At 45.4% G+C, this 13,217-nt stretch overlaps 1 protein-coding gene across 1 annotated transcript; it reads left to right on the top strand.

The window, feature by feature from the left end:
- Window positions 1–426: 426 nt before the first annotated feature.
- Window positions 427–13,200, top strand: Mrps22 (mitochondrial ribosomal protein S22). The gene is made up of 8 exons (XM_032910088.1): window positions 427–615; window positions 3,741–3,904; window positions 5,159–5,323; window positions 7,313–7,456; window positions 7,946–8,029; window positions 9,374–9,519; window positions 12,015–12,123; window positions 13,001–13,200. Exons 1-8 carry the CDS (start codon window positions 444–446, stop codon window positions 13,094–13,096), a joined length of 1,080 nt encoding a protein of 359 aa, XP_032765979.1. The 5' UTR covers window positions 427–443; the 3' UTR covers window positions 13,097–13,200.
- Window positions 13,201–13,217: the final 17 nt, after the last annotated feature.

The following is a 13,217-nucleotide window of genomic DNA, read 5'->3' as shown; positions in this document are numbered from 1 at the left end:
TGTGTGTACTCTTAACATTTCTCTGACATGTATGTATGTATGTATGTATGTATGTATGTATGTGTGTATGTATGTACTATCAATATGTCTTGTATACAAATAAGAAAGCTAAGACTATAAACAAACAAACAATAAGTAAATGGGCTGGTCAGATTCCTGTTCAGGTGGTGAAAATACCTGCTACCAAATGTGCGTTTTACACACACACACACACACACACACACACACACACACACACACACACACACACACACACACACTGGGGATATAGCTCATTTCTTACAATGCTTGCCTTGCTTGCACAAAGCCTCGGACTTTATTAGTTTTAAAACGCTTCCGCAGCGTCTTGCCTCCACCCAGACTACATTTCCCAGAATGCTGTACAAAGCCTTGCAAGTCGGAAGTTGATCTATCGATTCCGGCGCAAAGGGCGTCAGGCAATCATGGCTGCAGTCAGATCTCCGTTGTCTTTGTGGAGGTTCCAGTTGAGCATTCGGCGAGCACGGCGGGTCTGTACTCAGGTCGCAGCCCAGCGCCACTCCGATGCTCTGCTCGCGACGTGGTCCCAGCCCTTTGAAGTGGGGCAGCCTCGCCGCCCTCTCAGCTCCGAGGCAGGTGAGTGACCGCCAGAACTCTGTTGAGAGACTGGGAAACTTAAGAACTTACTCTTAACTAGTGAAAACTGCACGGCAGGTTGTCAGACAGCATCGGCTTCTGTCTGTCCTTGCAGAGCTTATCTGAGCCCCCTTTTATTCATTCATTCACTCAGCCACTAGTGCTTGCGCTCCGCTCTTTGCCAAGCTTGGGGCATGCTGTAAGGTTGACCCGGGCTCTTTTACCCCAGTGGCGATTGACAGAGCACCAGGATCCGGGTTGCGTCGGGCGGCGGACCTAGGAGCATTTCAAACTGGGTTGGTCGGACAGGGATGAGCTCCAGGGAAAATACAGTCAAAGCTACCACCAGGCTAACTATGCTAAGGTGAAAATAAGCATTCTGAACAAGGGGAGATCATGAGCAGACGTACAGAGAAGAAACTGAACGCTGGTATTTTGGGGAACCTATTTTGGAGTTAGGATCGATGATGTCTCTTAAGTACGTTTCCAGGTGTACGTAGTTGAATAGAGAATATTAGTGGTAGAAACATTGTTTATGTGTTTGATTTTTGAGTTTGAATGGATGACTAGGTAAAAATGAAAATTAAAAATGAGAAGGGAGGGGAATTATATTGTTTTGTATAGAATTTGAGATGTCTTTGTTATTCCGGGTCCAATATGTAGCTAGATTGAACTTGAAGAGCATCAGAGTGAAAACGATCGCTAAAGTTGCGCAGGTGGGTGAGATTGTCCTAAGTGTGTGTAGTGCCGAACATTTATTGTTACTGGAGCTCGTGGGTGACCATGAGCATGAAAACAGGATTTTGGTCTTCAAAAATGTTCTGGCTAGTTTTGTGTCAACTTGACACAAGCTAGAGTTACCTGAATGGAGAGAAACACCTCCATAAGATCCAGCTGGAGGACATTTTCTTAATTTGGGCTGGGAGTCCTGGATTCTATAAGAAAAAGCAGGCTGAGCAAGCCGGTAAGCAGCAGCTCTCCTTGGCCTCAGCATCAACTTCTGCCTCCGGGCAATTTGTTTTTTGTGTCCTGACTTCCTTCGATGATAGACTACGATGTGGAAGTGTAAGCTAAACCCTCTCCTCTCGAGCTTGCTTATGGCCATGGTGATTCATTGCAGTAATAGAAACCCTAACTAGGACAGAGACTACATCTCTAAGTGGGGGACACAGCCAAACCATGCGAGTTTTAAACGTGATAGTCATTTTGATTGTGGTTTTTAAGCCAATTACTCTCGAGGAATCTCGTTGTAGGAATGGTTTGTAGCGAGGTCAGAAAAGAGTCAGGCAAGCCAAGGTAAGGAGTAAGGATGGCCTTGGCCAGAGGAATGGCAGTGGGAAATAGATCTAAAAAGAGACGGTTAGCTAAAGTGTTATATTCAGTGTGCTTTTTTGTAGAACTGGGACGATTGCAATATGACTTCATAGGGTTGCTGTGAGAACTGAATATTCTGACCATGGCACATAAGCTCTACACAGTAAATATCATCTCTGTGTTCATAATGGTCATTCCTGTCGTTTTAACTGCTGTGTGTGTGTGTGTGTGTGTGTGTGTGTGTGTGTGTGTGTGGTGGGTACGAGAGAAGTCAGGAGTAATTTTAAGTTTCTGGGCTGAATGACCCGATGGACCTTGCTGTGATAGAGACTAGATTCTAGGACGGCAGATACGAGACAAGAAAAGATTGCAGGGGGGTGTTATGGTTTGGTAGTATTGGGTTACAGATGAGATGCCCACTGGGAAGTGGGTGTAAATGATCTTGGGCAGAGATTGGGATTTTAGAGTCTCTGGCAGATGGATGTAATTAAACCCATAGAAAGCTAGAAAAGTACCCAGTGAGATGATGAATAGGGAAAGAAGGAAATAGGCCAGGAACCTGCAAGGCACTGTATCTATAGGACTAAGGGCTAAGAGGAACCCAGGAATAGATGGCCTTTCACTTTTCATTGAAAAATGTTTACTTAACATTGGAAAATATTAATGAACTATCTTTAATATAAATATTAGCAGTAAACTAATCCAGTGGCTGTATTTCTTTACCTTATGCTAGTCTCCAATATCCACACAAAGAAACCAAAATTTATTTAAAACTGCACCTGAATAACCAGGCAGTTAAATGATCTACCTTAATCTTCTATGCTAATCTGGCTGCCTCCCAGCCCTATCCCATGATAATTGCATATTATCATTGACCTGGCTCTTTGGGTGTCATGTGCGTTTCTGTGATCTCTCTCTCTGGATCCCTTCTTTGTGGTGCCAAGTCCTCCATCCTCCTTGCTGATCTGAATCTTGCTTTCTTCCTCTCTCCTTCCTTGGGCTGGTGGAAGTCCCATGTCCTACCCTATTCTCTCTCTGCCCAGCCATTGGGTGATCAGCATTTATTGACAAGGCACAGAATAAATGGTAAGAGCTGTTTATACAAACCTGAGACAGGAATCAATGCTGTGTCCAGACTGAAACAAGGTACGAGGGCAGGGAGATGAGTGTGAGAGTAACAGGGTAAACTTTACACAGTGGACAGACATTATGCCTACAGGAGAGAGAACAAGAAGGGAGTCAAAGGAAGAGGGAAATTGTGTGAGCCAGAGCTGGGCTTAGATGGGAGGTGATGGGGTTCTAGACCCAGTGAACCCTGGTCAAACCACTGTTCCTAATAGCTAGTTTTCTGTGGATTAGCATTGGCACCCTCATTGGTAAAATTGGGAGGTAGGACCTGTTTTGTGGGTGTGCTGCGTCTGGCTTCTAGGAAGCCAATCTGAGGGGCAGAGTGTAGCTTTCTAGTAGAGTACTGCATGCCAGGTCCCCCGCTCCGTTTCCAGCACCTCCAAAATACCAAAAAGAGGAGACATGTCAGTGCCAGGTGACAGTGGTTGTCAGCTTTAGGTTTCATGGTGCTCACAGTAGCAGACTGTCTTGTCTTCTTGGCAGGCAGCGCATGTCATGGTGAATGTTCAGGACATTTTAAGTGCTGAATGAATTAGAGGATTCCTTAGATGTTAGTTAGCATCATGTACTTTTGGAGCGTATTCCCCAACCCCTGTACAGACGGTTTTTATTGTTAACTTTCCCACTTAGAGGTCTCTGCCTGCCATTGTGGGCAGCTTCTTATTACTGAAATCATTTTACAGAATCTGGTAGCTCAGAAGTCAAGAAACCTACTTTTATGGATGAGGAGGTGCAGAGCATCCTCACCAAGATGACAGGCCTGGACTTGCAGAAGACTTTCAAGCCTGCTGTACAACCACTGAAGCCACCAACCTACAAGTTAATGACCCAGGCACAGCTGGAGGAGGTATGTCCGCTTGAGTATAAGACTTAGAGTCCACCGTAGAGCTCAGTGCTGTTCCTCCATAGGCATGGGTGAGGGGCGAAGGAGGCATAGAGCTGAGGAGAGACATGTGAGTAGGCAGGCAGAGAGGAGCAGAGGTGTGGCCGTGGTTGAGCATATTGCGGTAAAGTCTAGGTGTCTACCCTGAACCTTCTCGCTGCCCCAAACCAGCCTTCTCATGTTTCATCCTGCCTGCTCCAGCTCCCTTCCTGGAAAAATGTCTGCCCTTTCCCCTCAGCAGCCTTGGAGCTGAAAGTTTGCTGAAATTAGAAATCTTCTGAGCAGCACCCTCTTCAGGTAGCAGAGTTTCCATCCTGTGTGGAGTATACTCTGCTGCGTGAGTGTATGAGGCATCGACACACTTCTTTCCGAGTCAGTATCCAGCAGCATCTCTGTAAACACTGGCACCAAGCACAGTCCCGGCCCGAGAGTGGAGGCTTTGGAGCTCAGTTCCGTGTGAGGCTTTGGAGCGCAGTTCCGTCACCCGGCCCGAGAGTGGAGGCTTTGGAGCTCAGTTCTGTCACCCGGCCTGAGAGTGGAGGCTTTGGAGCTCAGTTCCGTCACCCGGCCCGAGAGTGGAGGCTTTGGAGCTCAGTTCCGTCACCCATGCAGCAGCTCCTAGTGCTGTCCCCTGTGTAACTCTTGCTTTCCATCAGATGGAGAGGACAATAACAACTCTTGTAGGTTTGGGGCATTGAGGGAACCCAGTACACTTGGTTTCCTCCGTTTTACATGTATGGGTGTTTTCCTTGCATGTATGTATGTGTACCATGTACATGCCTGGTACCCATGGAAGTCAGAAGAGGGCACGGCACCCCTGGAACTGGGGTTACATGTGGTTGTGAGCCACCATGTAGATGCTGGGAACCGAACCCAGGACCCTTGCGTGAGCAGCCAGTGCTCTTCACAGCCACGCCGTCACCTCGGCGCCTGTTCGGCGCATGGCAAACACAACAGATGCAGGCTTTGCTGCAAGAGTCTCCGCAGCACGGCTCTGGCTGCGGCATTCCGTTGCTGCTTGGATAGGTAAGCGGGCAGCCGGTGTTCTTGTCACCACAGCAAAGACCAGGCCCTCAGTCCAGGTTTGGCTTTCACTCATGGGTTCATGGCTGCAGCTTCTTTTCGTTGTAGTTAGCAGCATTTTTGATGAGTATCTGCTTTATCAAATGTCGCTTTTGGACAGTGTGGCTTTTCTTAAGAGATATTTTATTTCTTTAGGCTACGAGACTGGCAGTTGAGGCAGCTAAAGTACGATTAAAGATGCCACCAGTTCTGGAAGAACGAAAGCCAATAAATGATGTGTTAGCCGAGGATAAGATCTTGGAAGGAACAGAAACAAACAAATATGTGTTTACTGACATATCGTATAACATACCACACCGGGTGAGTATACTCCAGATTACAGGATAATCTTCGAAATACCACATGGGTCTGAGGGATGATGTGACTCCCCCCCACCTCTCTGAAGCTTCCAAAGCAAGCTTTGCCTCTAAAGAAGCAAGAACTGCGGGCAGGTCCACGTCATGTTGTTAGATACTGTGGACTTAGTGCATGCCACACTGATACCAGAAACATGTTGTTCTGGCTGGTTTTACTGTTAACTCAACAAAGCTAGCATCATTGTGCTTTCATTTTGGAAGACGGGGCCTAAATTGAGAAAATGTCCCCACCACATTGGCCTGTGGGCAGTTGTGTGCTCCCTTTTTCTGTTTGATGATTGATGTGAGAAGACCCAGCTCACCAGGGGTGGTGCCGCCCCTGGGCTGGTGGTTCTGGGTGCTGTAAGAAAGCAGGCTGAGAAAGCCACGGGGAGCAAACCCATAGGAGCGTTCCCCTATGGCCTCTGCTTCATTGTCCGCCCCCAGGCTCCGCCCTGACTTCTCCCGTGATGGATTGTGTGTGACTGGAGAGTTGTGGGATGAGGTAAACGGTTCCCCCCAGGTTGTATTGGTCATTTGTTTTTATCACAGCAGTAGAAACCCTAAGACACTTGTGCTGAGACACAGGAGGCAAGTGTAGCCAGGCAGACGGCACAGACAGCAGTGTCAGAAAGAAAGAGACATTCAGTTTACCTAGGCTAGACTGGCTTCCTTAGTTGGCCCTTCTGGAGAAGATCGAGGGTTTTCTCGATCTGGTGCTATCCCTGAGGTGGTCCTGGTTTCTATAGAAAAGCAGGTTAACAAGCCATGATGACCAAGGCAGAAAGCAGCACCCTCCATTCCTGCACACCAGCTTCTACCTCCAGGTTCCTGTCTTGTGAGAGTTCCAGTCCTCACTTCCTTTGAGAGGAACTGTGATGTGGAAGTGTAGGCAAGGCAAACACTTCTCCCCAGCTTGCTTTTGGTCATGGTGTTTCATCACCGTGATAGTAACCCTAACTAAGAATGATGCCCAGGGAGGGGTGGGGCCTTTTGTGCCCCTCCTGGTCCATGATGACGTGTTCGCTGGCCTGGTCTTACATCTGTGCAGGTCTCATGTAGGCAGTCAGCGTTGTAGGGAGTTCATGAGTGCAGCAGCCATGCTGTGTCCTTACAGCAGTATTTGACAGCACAGCTATCCTCTCCACCTCCTGCTCTTACCTGCCTTCTGCCCTTCTTCAGGCCTGACCCGAGCCCTGGAGGGCTGTGGTATAGATGTCCCGTTTAGACTTGAGCAAGGTGGAGTGGTATCTTATTCTGTCTGTCTGTCTGTCTTCTTTTTATATGCTGTTTGTTTGTTTTTCGAAACAAGATCTCAGTATATATTCCTAGCTGTCTTGGAACTCACTCTGTAGACCAGGCTGTCCTTGAGCTCAAAGATCTATCTGCACGTTTCTCAAGTGCTGAGATCAATAATGTAAGAAACCCAAACTTCCCAATGGATTTGTCACTTTTTAGTAGAACCATCAGAAGTTTCATGGGTAGTTTTCAGACATTACTGCTTCCACTGTAGTTTCTTGATTACCAGTTTAAAAGAGTAGCATGTCATCTGAAACCAGCAGCTTTTTACTTGAACCATTTACGTGACGGACAGGAGTGATTTGTAGTTGGGCCCTCAGAACGCATTAAAATGCCGATGAGCGGTGAGGTTAGAAAAGTGGCCCCTCCTCGCTCAGTCATCACAATTGTGGTTACAAGTCAGGATTTCAGGATTTCAGCTGTCTTTATCTGTGCCAACTTGTGGTCACACTGCATGCAGTCCAGGACCCAAGCTCATGGAAGGGTGCTGCCCACATTAGGGTGGGGCTGCCTGTCTCAACCTAATCTAGATAATGCCTCTCTCACATTGTCTCTAAGGTGATTGTAGATCCTGCCACGTTCATAGTGCTTGCTATCGCAAGAGCTAAACGGAAGTCTTCACAACTTACCCATCTCTGGCTGCTTTCTGTTTCAGGAACGTTTTATTGTTGTTAGAGAACCAAGTGGCACACTACGCAAAGCTTCATGGGAAGAACGGGACAGGGTGATACAAATTTATTTCCCGAAAGAAGGTCGTAGAGTTTTGCCACCAGTAATTTTCAAAGATGAGAACCTTAAGGTACGGTGAGTTCCGTTTCTGTGATGATCATCTGTTGAAGCAGTCAGCTGTGGTGCTGCTGGTAATTTCACAAAGGTAAAGACAGACACTAATGTAGCAGTAACTTGGTGAGGGAGGGCTCTCACACAGTGAGTTTAGTTGGGGTTTGAATCCAGGTGTGGCATTCACAGAACCTGTGCCATTTCTGTATGCTTTTTAAAATTGTATTTATTTTGTTTTTCCTTTTTTGTTGTTTTGTTTGAGTCAGGGTCTGTGTAGCTTTGGCTGACCTGGAACTGTGTAGACCAGACTGGCATTGAACTCACAAAAATCCGCCTGCCTCTTTCAACCCAAATGCTGGGATTAAAGGCCTCACCACCACATGCAGCTCCCGGTGTGCTCTTGGTAGGCACACAGGTGGCTTGTGTACTGGGCAGGCCTGCCAGGGTGTCAGGGCAGATGGAAACGCCCACGGTCTCCGCTGATTCCCACTTTGCTATGTGGTTTTAGACCATGTACAGCCAAGACCGGCATGCTGATGTCCTCAATCTCTGTGTTGCCCAGTTTGAGCCAGATTCCACTGAGTATATCAAGGTGAGTGTACTTAAAATAACTCCCAGAGTGTGATTTAAATATGGTGGTGCAAAAGGTTTTTAATGTAACCCTCGAATTCCACTCCAGGCTTTGATGCAGCTGTAGGAAAGGGAATTACCTTGAAATCTGTTGAGTGTGGATACATGTGTTATGTGTTCAGCACCTCTAAGAGTGAGGGAAGCTGGGCTTGTAGAGTGAACTGGCTTGTTAGTTCCACTAACAGATGATGACAAAGCCTTTCTTTCTCCTTTCTACTCCCCTTATAGGAACAGTTACCCATTAGAATTGTCCAAGTGCACTGAGTGTCTTATAGCTTAGTAAGAATATGTTCGGAGAGCCTGGTTTCATGGGCAGTTTTATCGCAGGTAGCATAGCTGATGCCAGGAACCAGGATTGAGTGGGTGTCAAGGCCCGTGCTCCAGCAGTGATATATAGGAAAAGACAGTGTGCAGACTTGTCATCTCTAGCCTAAAATGTTAGGTGTTAACAGTACTCTCAGAAAAGGCTTCCTAGGTGTCTTGAAAGGGGTTCCAGAAGTGCAAGGAACAGTGTGAGAGAGGGGAGTTTGGTGAGTAGAGGTGTTTGAAAGGACAAAGCAGAAGGTAGAAAATAACCAAGTAAGCTTGAAAGGTGTGTTTGTACATACAGTGCCTATGCAGGGGGATGGATGGTTCAAGGTGGATGGGCCGTATCAAATGTGACCCAGTGCTAGGTAAGGAACTCTCTTCATCTTTAAAATGGCATCAGTTTTAAAGCCTTTTGGACGGGCTGGGGAGAGGCTCAGTGGGTAAAGTACTGCTGCTGAGAGTCTCAGCACCCGTAAAAGCCAGGGGAGTTGGCACATATCTGCAACTCCAATGTTGGAGGGCAAGGACGAGGGGAATCCCGGTGATCTTGAGCTCTGTACTCAAAGGACAGTATACACAGGCTGATACATTCTATAGTAGGGAAGGCATAGATACGCTGTTCTAGACAAGTGCTCAGTTCTATGCACGGGTCAGAGGACAATCTTGGGTCCTTCAGGTAGTCTTTGTTTGACACAGGGTCACTGGGCCTGGACCTTTGCTTAGCTGGCTAGGCAAGATGACCAGTGAACTTGCAGGGACCCATTTTGCCATCATTGGGAATATGTGCCTACCACATATAGTTTAACGTGGGTTCTGAGGATCACTCAGGTCCTGTGCTTTTGAGCGATGCAAGTGCATTACTGAGTTGAGCTAGGCTAGAGAGACAGCTTGCAGGTAGACCTGGTTATACTCTGACTTGTGGCAGCATTCCTGGTACTTGGTATGAACCATGTGATGCCACCCACTTCTCATGTTTCTGTGCGTTTTATGTAAATAGGTTCATCACCAGACCTACGAAGATATAGACAGACATGGAAAATATGAGATTTTACGTTCAACAAGACACTTTGGTGGAATGGCTTGGTATTTGGTAAATAACAAGAAGATCGATGGTTTGCTCATCGATCAGATCCAGAGAGACTTGTAAGTATGAGAATAATTAGTCATTTACTGCCCAACAGTAAGTCAGTATTTTTGCAATGGCAGTGTATTGTCCAGTGATAGGTTTTCACTGATTTCCATTGGATTTGCTTCTCTAGCATAGTTCTTCTAGTCTTTGCTTTTGTCACATAATCAGAAAATATGTATGACTGCATCTTAAGAGATGTTTTTTCACCCTTACTTTCCAGTGTTCCTGGGTATTGGTGGGTTTTCTAGGCACTCAAGGCTATTACATGGCAATTGTAAAGTAAATGTAAGATCTGGTGGGCACCTATTTTCTAGCAGAACTACTCTCTCTACCTGTAGGACTTCCCCATTGACATGTTTAGCCTATGGAATTAACTTTTTTTTGATGGCCCTTGGTTTTTCGAAAAGCTTCTAAGGTTTCAGTAAACTTATTTTCAAAGTGGTGTAAAAGAATGTATTGTTGGCATCAGGTTGATGTTGCTCCCAAGCTGCTAGCTGAACAGAACAAACATCACTCATCACACTGTGCTGTGAAGGGTTTACATCTTTACAAATTAAAGTCTGCCTGGGAATGGCGATGCCTGGGGGCTGAAATGGGAGGAGCTTTTGAGTTTCAGGCCAGCCTGGTCTACTTAGTTAGGCCCTGTCTAAAAACAAAAAAGGGATAGTTGGTGTCTTTAGTTAAGGAAGTTTGTCGATGCTATTGTTTATTAAAATTACCTAATATATTGCACCGTTAATAGACTACTGTATAGTATAACTGTTACACTAGTAAACTTAAAATTCATGACTTGTTTATTGCTGTGGTTATGGACAGAACTCAGTATTTCTGAGGTATGCATGTAGTTAACTTTCCCTGAAGCCCTTGCTGGACTAATAGATTGAGTAAGAAGAGGGATCAGTAGTCATCCCATCCTCAAGCCATAGAAGTGTCTTACTTGCCGTTTGAATGTCGCACTCAAAGCTTACACTCCTCTAAGATGCAGCGTTGCTGTCCATAGGACAGCTTTCCTAGTGGTAATTCCTGGGTAGCCTGCTTCACCAGCACATAGTGTGATTCAGTTCATCCAGTGGCCTACCTGGGGGTGGTCAGAAGTGCTATGCCTTTTTGTATTATGTGACCTATAAACTGTCTCCTCAAACTCCTCAAATGCAGACGATGATGCACTTAGTATAAGGATAGAATATCTGGATACTGAAGCTATGGTGTGTGGTAATAATTTGTGGTATTCTCCTATTACTCCTTATTCTGTAAAAGTTAACCTCTGAAATGGTTTGTGCTTGCCAGGAAGAGCTTTTAACTTTCTAACAGTTCTGGACTGTGAACAACTGCACAGCCCATGTTGGATGGAAGAGGGTGCATTCTCTACTAAAAAGAGACCAAGTGATTAGTCCAGAATTAGGATTCTGCAGACTGATTTCACTCCTTTGTTTTTGAAAGTAATAATTTGCTCCAATTTTAAGTGTAGAGTGGTTTTTAAGCTACATTTAAATCGAGACAGACACCAGCATTAGCTTCAGCATAAGACTTAAACATAACTCTGAAGTGTGGAAACCCATAGAGCCAGTATGCCCAAGTTTTAAAGGGAATTATTTTCATTTTGTATTAGGAAGAGACGTTTTATTGGTGCCTTTATTATCTGTTAGAGATTACAGCTAACAGACATTAAGCTAACAGAGATTAAGCAGGGTAGACAGGTAATGGCCATTTCAACTTGTTGCCCCAGAAAAGCTTGTAGTTTGGGCAGCTGATTCCTTTTCCTAGAGCATTTCACTAGGTCACTGTGGCTTCAGGCATTATGTCTGCACTCCCACCATCTCCAGCCATTTAGAAAGTGGGGATAGTCAGAGACAACTTTGGCCCAGCACTGAATTATGGTTTCCTCACCTTTATCTCCTCAACTGGAAGCCAGGAGCTAAGTGTAAGCCTCAAAATGTCCTCCTCATCCCTCAGCTTTGAGCGAAAAGTGGTTAGAAGGTGTGGACTGTGTGGGAAGATTGTTTTGGGGACAGCTAAGAGTTTTCATTTCCATAGAAATTAAGAAGTACAAAGCAGAATTTGTGTCCTGAGTTGTATCAACCTACTTCATGTTGACCAAGTTGCCTGGTCTGGAAATCCTTGCCACTAGGAATTGTCTTTATGGAAAGGGATGTTCCGTCTTCCAAAGAACACAGCCATATTTTCATAAAGAGGGCACTTCCTGTATGGCCTCTTGTCTTACCTGCCTCATAGGTTGGAAGACAAGAGGGCAACCTTGTAGGCTTGGTTCTCTCCATCCACCTCCATGTGGGCTCCTGGATAGGACTCAGGTCATCAGGCTTGTGCACCAAGTGCTTTTTACTTGCTAAGCCATCCCTCTGCCCTTCAGATGCTTTGGAACTACAGAACTACCTTCTCCCTCACCAGAGTTAAGTCTGAAATGTAATTCAGCTTAGAACTGGCAAACATTTTCACAGGGTTGTGTAACCAATGCAAAGCCCTTGGTAATGCTGGGTGTCTTCACTCTCAGGGTTGATGATGCCACCAGCCTGGTCCAGCTGTACCACATGCTCCATCCAGATGGCCAGTCAGCCCAAGAGGCCAAAGAGCAGGCTGCTGAGGGAGTCAACTTAATTAAGGTAGCATCCTTTGGTCGGTCTTGTGGTGATGACTGAGTTGGGAAAAATCCAGACGTGGGTCATATTTAATGATACATGTGAATATGAAATCATTAATGTGAATGTAAACTCCATTGTTCCTGTTACATGAACTGGGGGCATGTGGGGAATTGTGTGGTACTCTAGATGCTGTAGTAGGCAAGCTGGCAGCTGTAGTTGAGAGGTTCAGACAGTGGGAAGAAGGTGGTCAAGTTCCCACAGGTCTGAACAGCCTCCCACATTCATCAGGGACAAGCGGGTGTCAGGAAACCTTGGTTCTATGACCATTTTGGAACTGTACACCACTCAAGCCTGGGCTCCCCAGACATATCCTCAATGCTAAGTTAAGTTAATACAGTATTTTCTCTATCAGTTCCTAAGGACAGAAGTGATGGGTGATACCTCTAAAGGGAGCACAAACTGGTACTCACCATGACTTTCCGTGCTAAGCTAGGCAGAGAGAGAGAGAGAGAGAGAGAGAGAGAGCGAGAGAGAGAGAGAGAGAGAGAGAGAGAGAGAGAAGTAAGCTTGCTAGCTTTCATTCTCTCTGGTTTCTCTATAATGGTTTTCATTTTGATGTAGCAGGAGGTACAATGTCAGGGTCTTAATCTTTGCTGATAGTTTAATAATTATAGAGATGAGAGCCATTCTAAGTTTAGAATTACTATTGCTGCAGCTTTTGGATAAAGTGCTTCTGTCCATATATACTCATCTATTCAGGGAGATTATTGTGACACTGAAGACCTTATTGGAAACTGTGTCCCAACTGCAAAAGTGTTAATGACATCTTAAAACTGACTTTATACACTTAGTAGCCTATTGCTCTCACATTCTAGAATTTGTTTTTCTATTTCCATAGGTCTTTGCAAAAACAGAAGCACAGAGAGGAGCATATATAGAATTAGCACTTCAGACTTATCAAGAAATAGTCATCAGCCATTCTGCAACATCCTGAGAACAAGAATTCAAAATGTGTTTCATGTTAATGCCCTTCCATTTTGGTAATACTGAGCTAAACATTTAAAAATCTTGGAATTAAAAGGTATTTACTAACTTAAAGTTTTCTGTAATTTGTT

Source organism: Rattus rattus, chromosome 8, assembly GCF_011064425.1.
Source record: "Rattus rattus isolate New Zealand chromosome 8, Rrattus_CSIRO_v1, whole genome shotgun sequence".
Classification (NCBI taxonomy): domain Eukaryota; kingdom Metazoa; phylum Chordata; class Mammalia; order Rodentia; family Muridae; genus Rattus; species Rattus rattus.
This window is presented reverse-complemented; position numbering and strand designations above follow the sequence as displayed.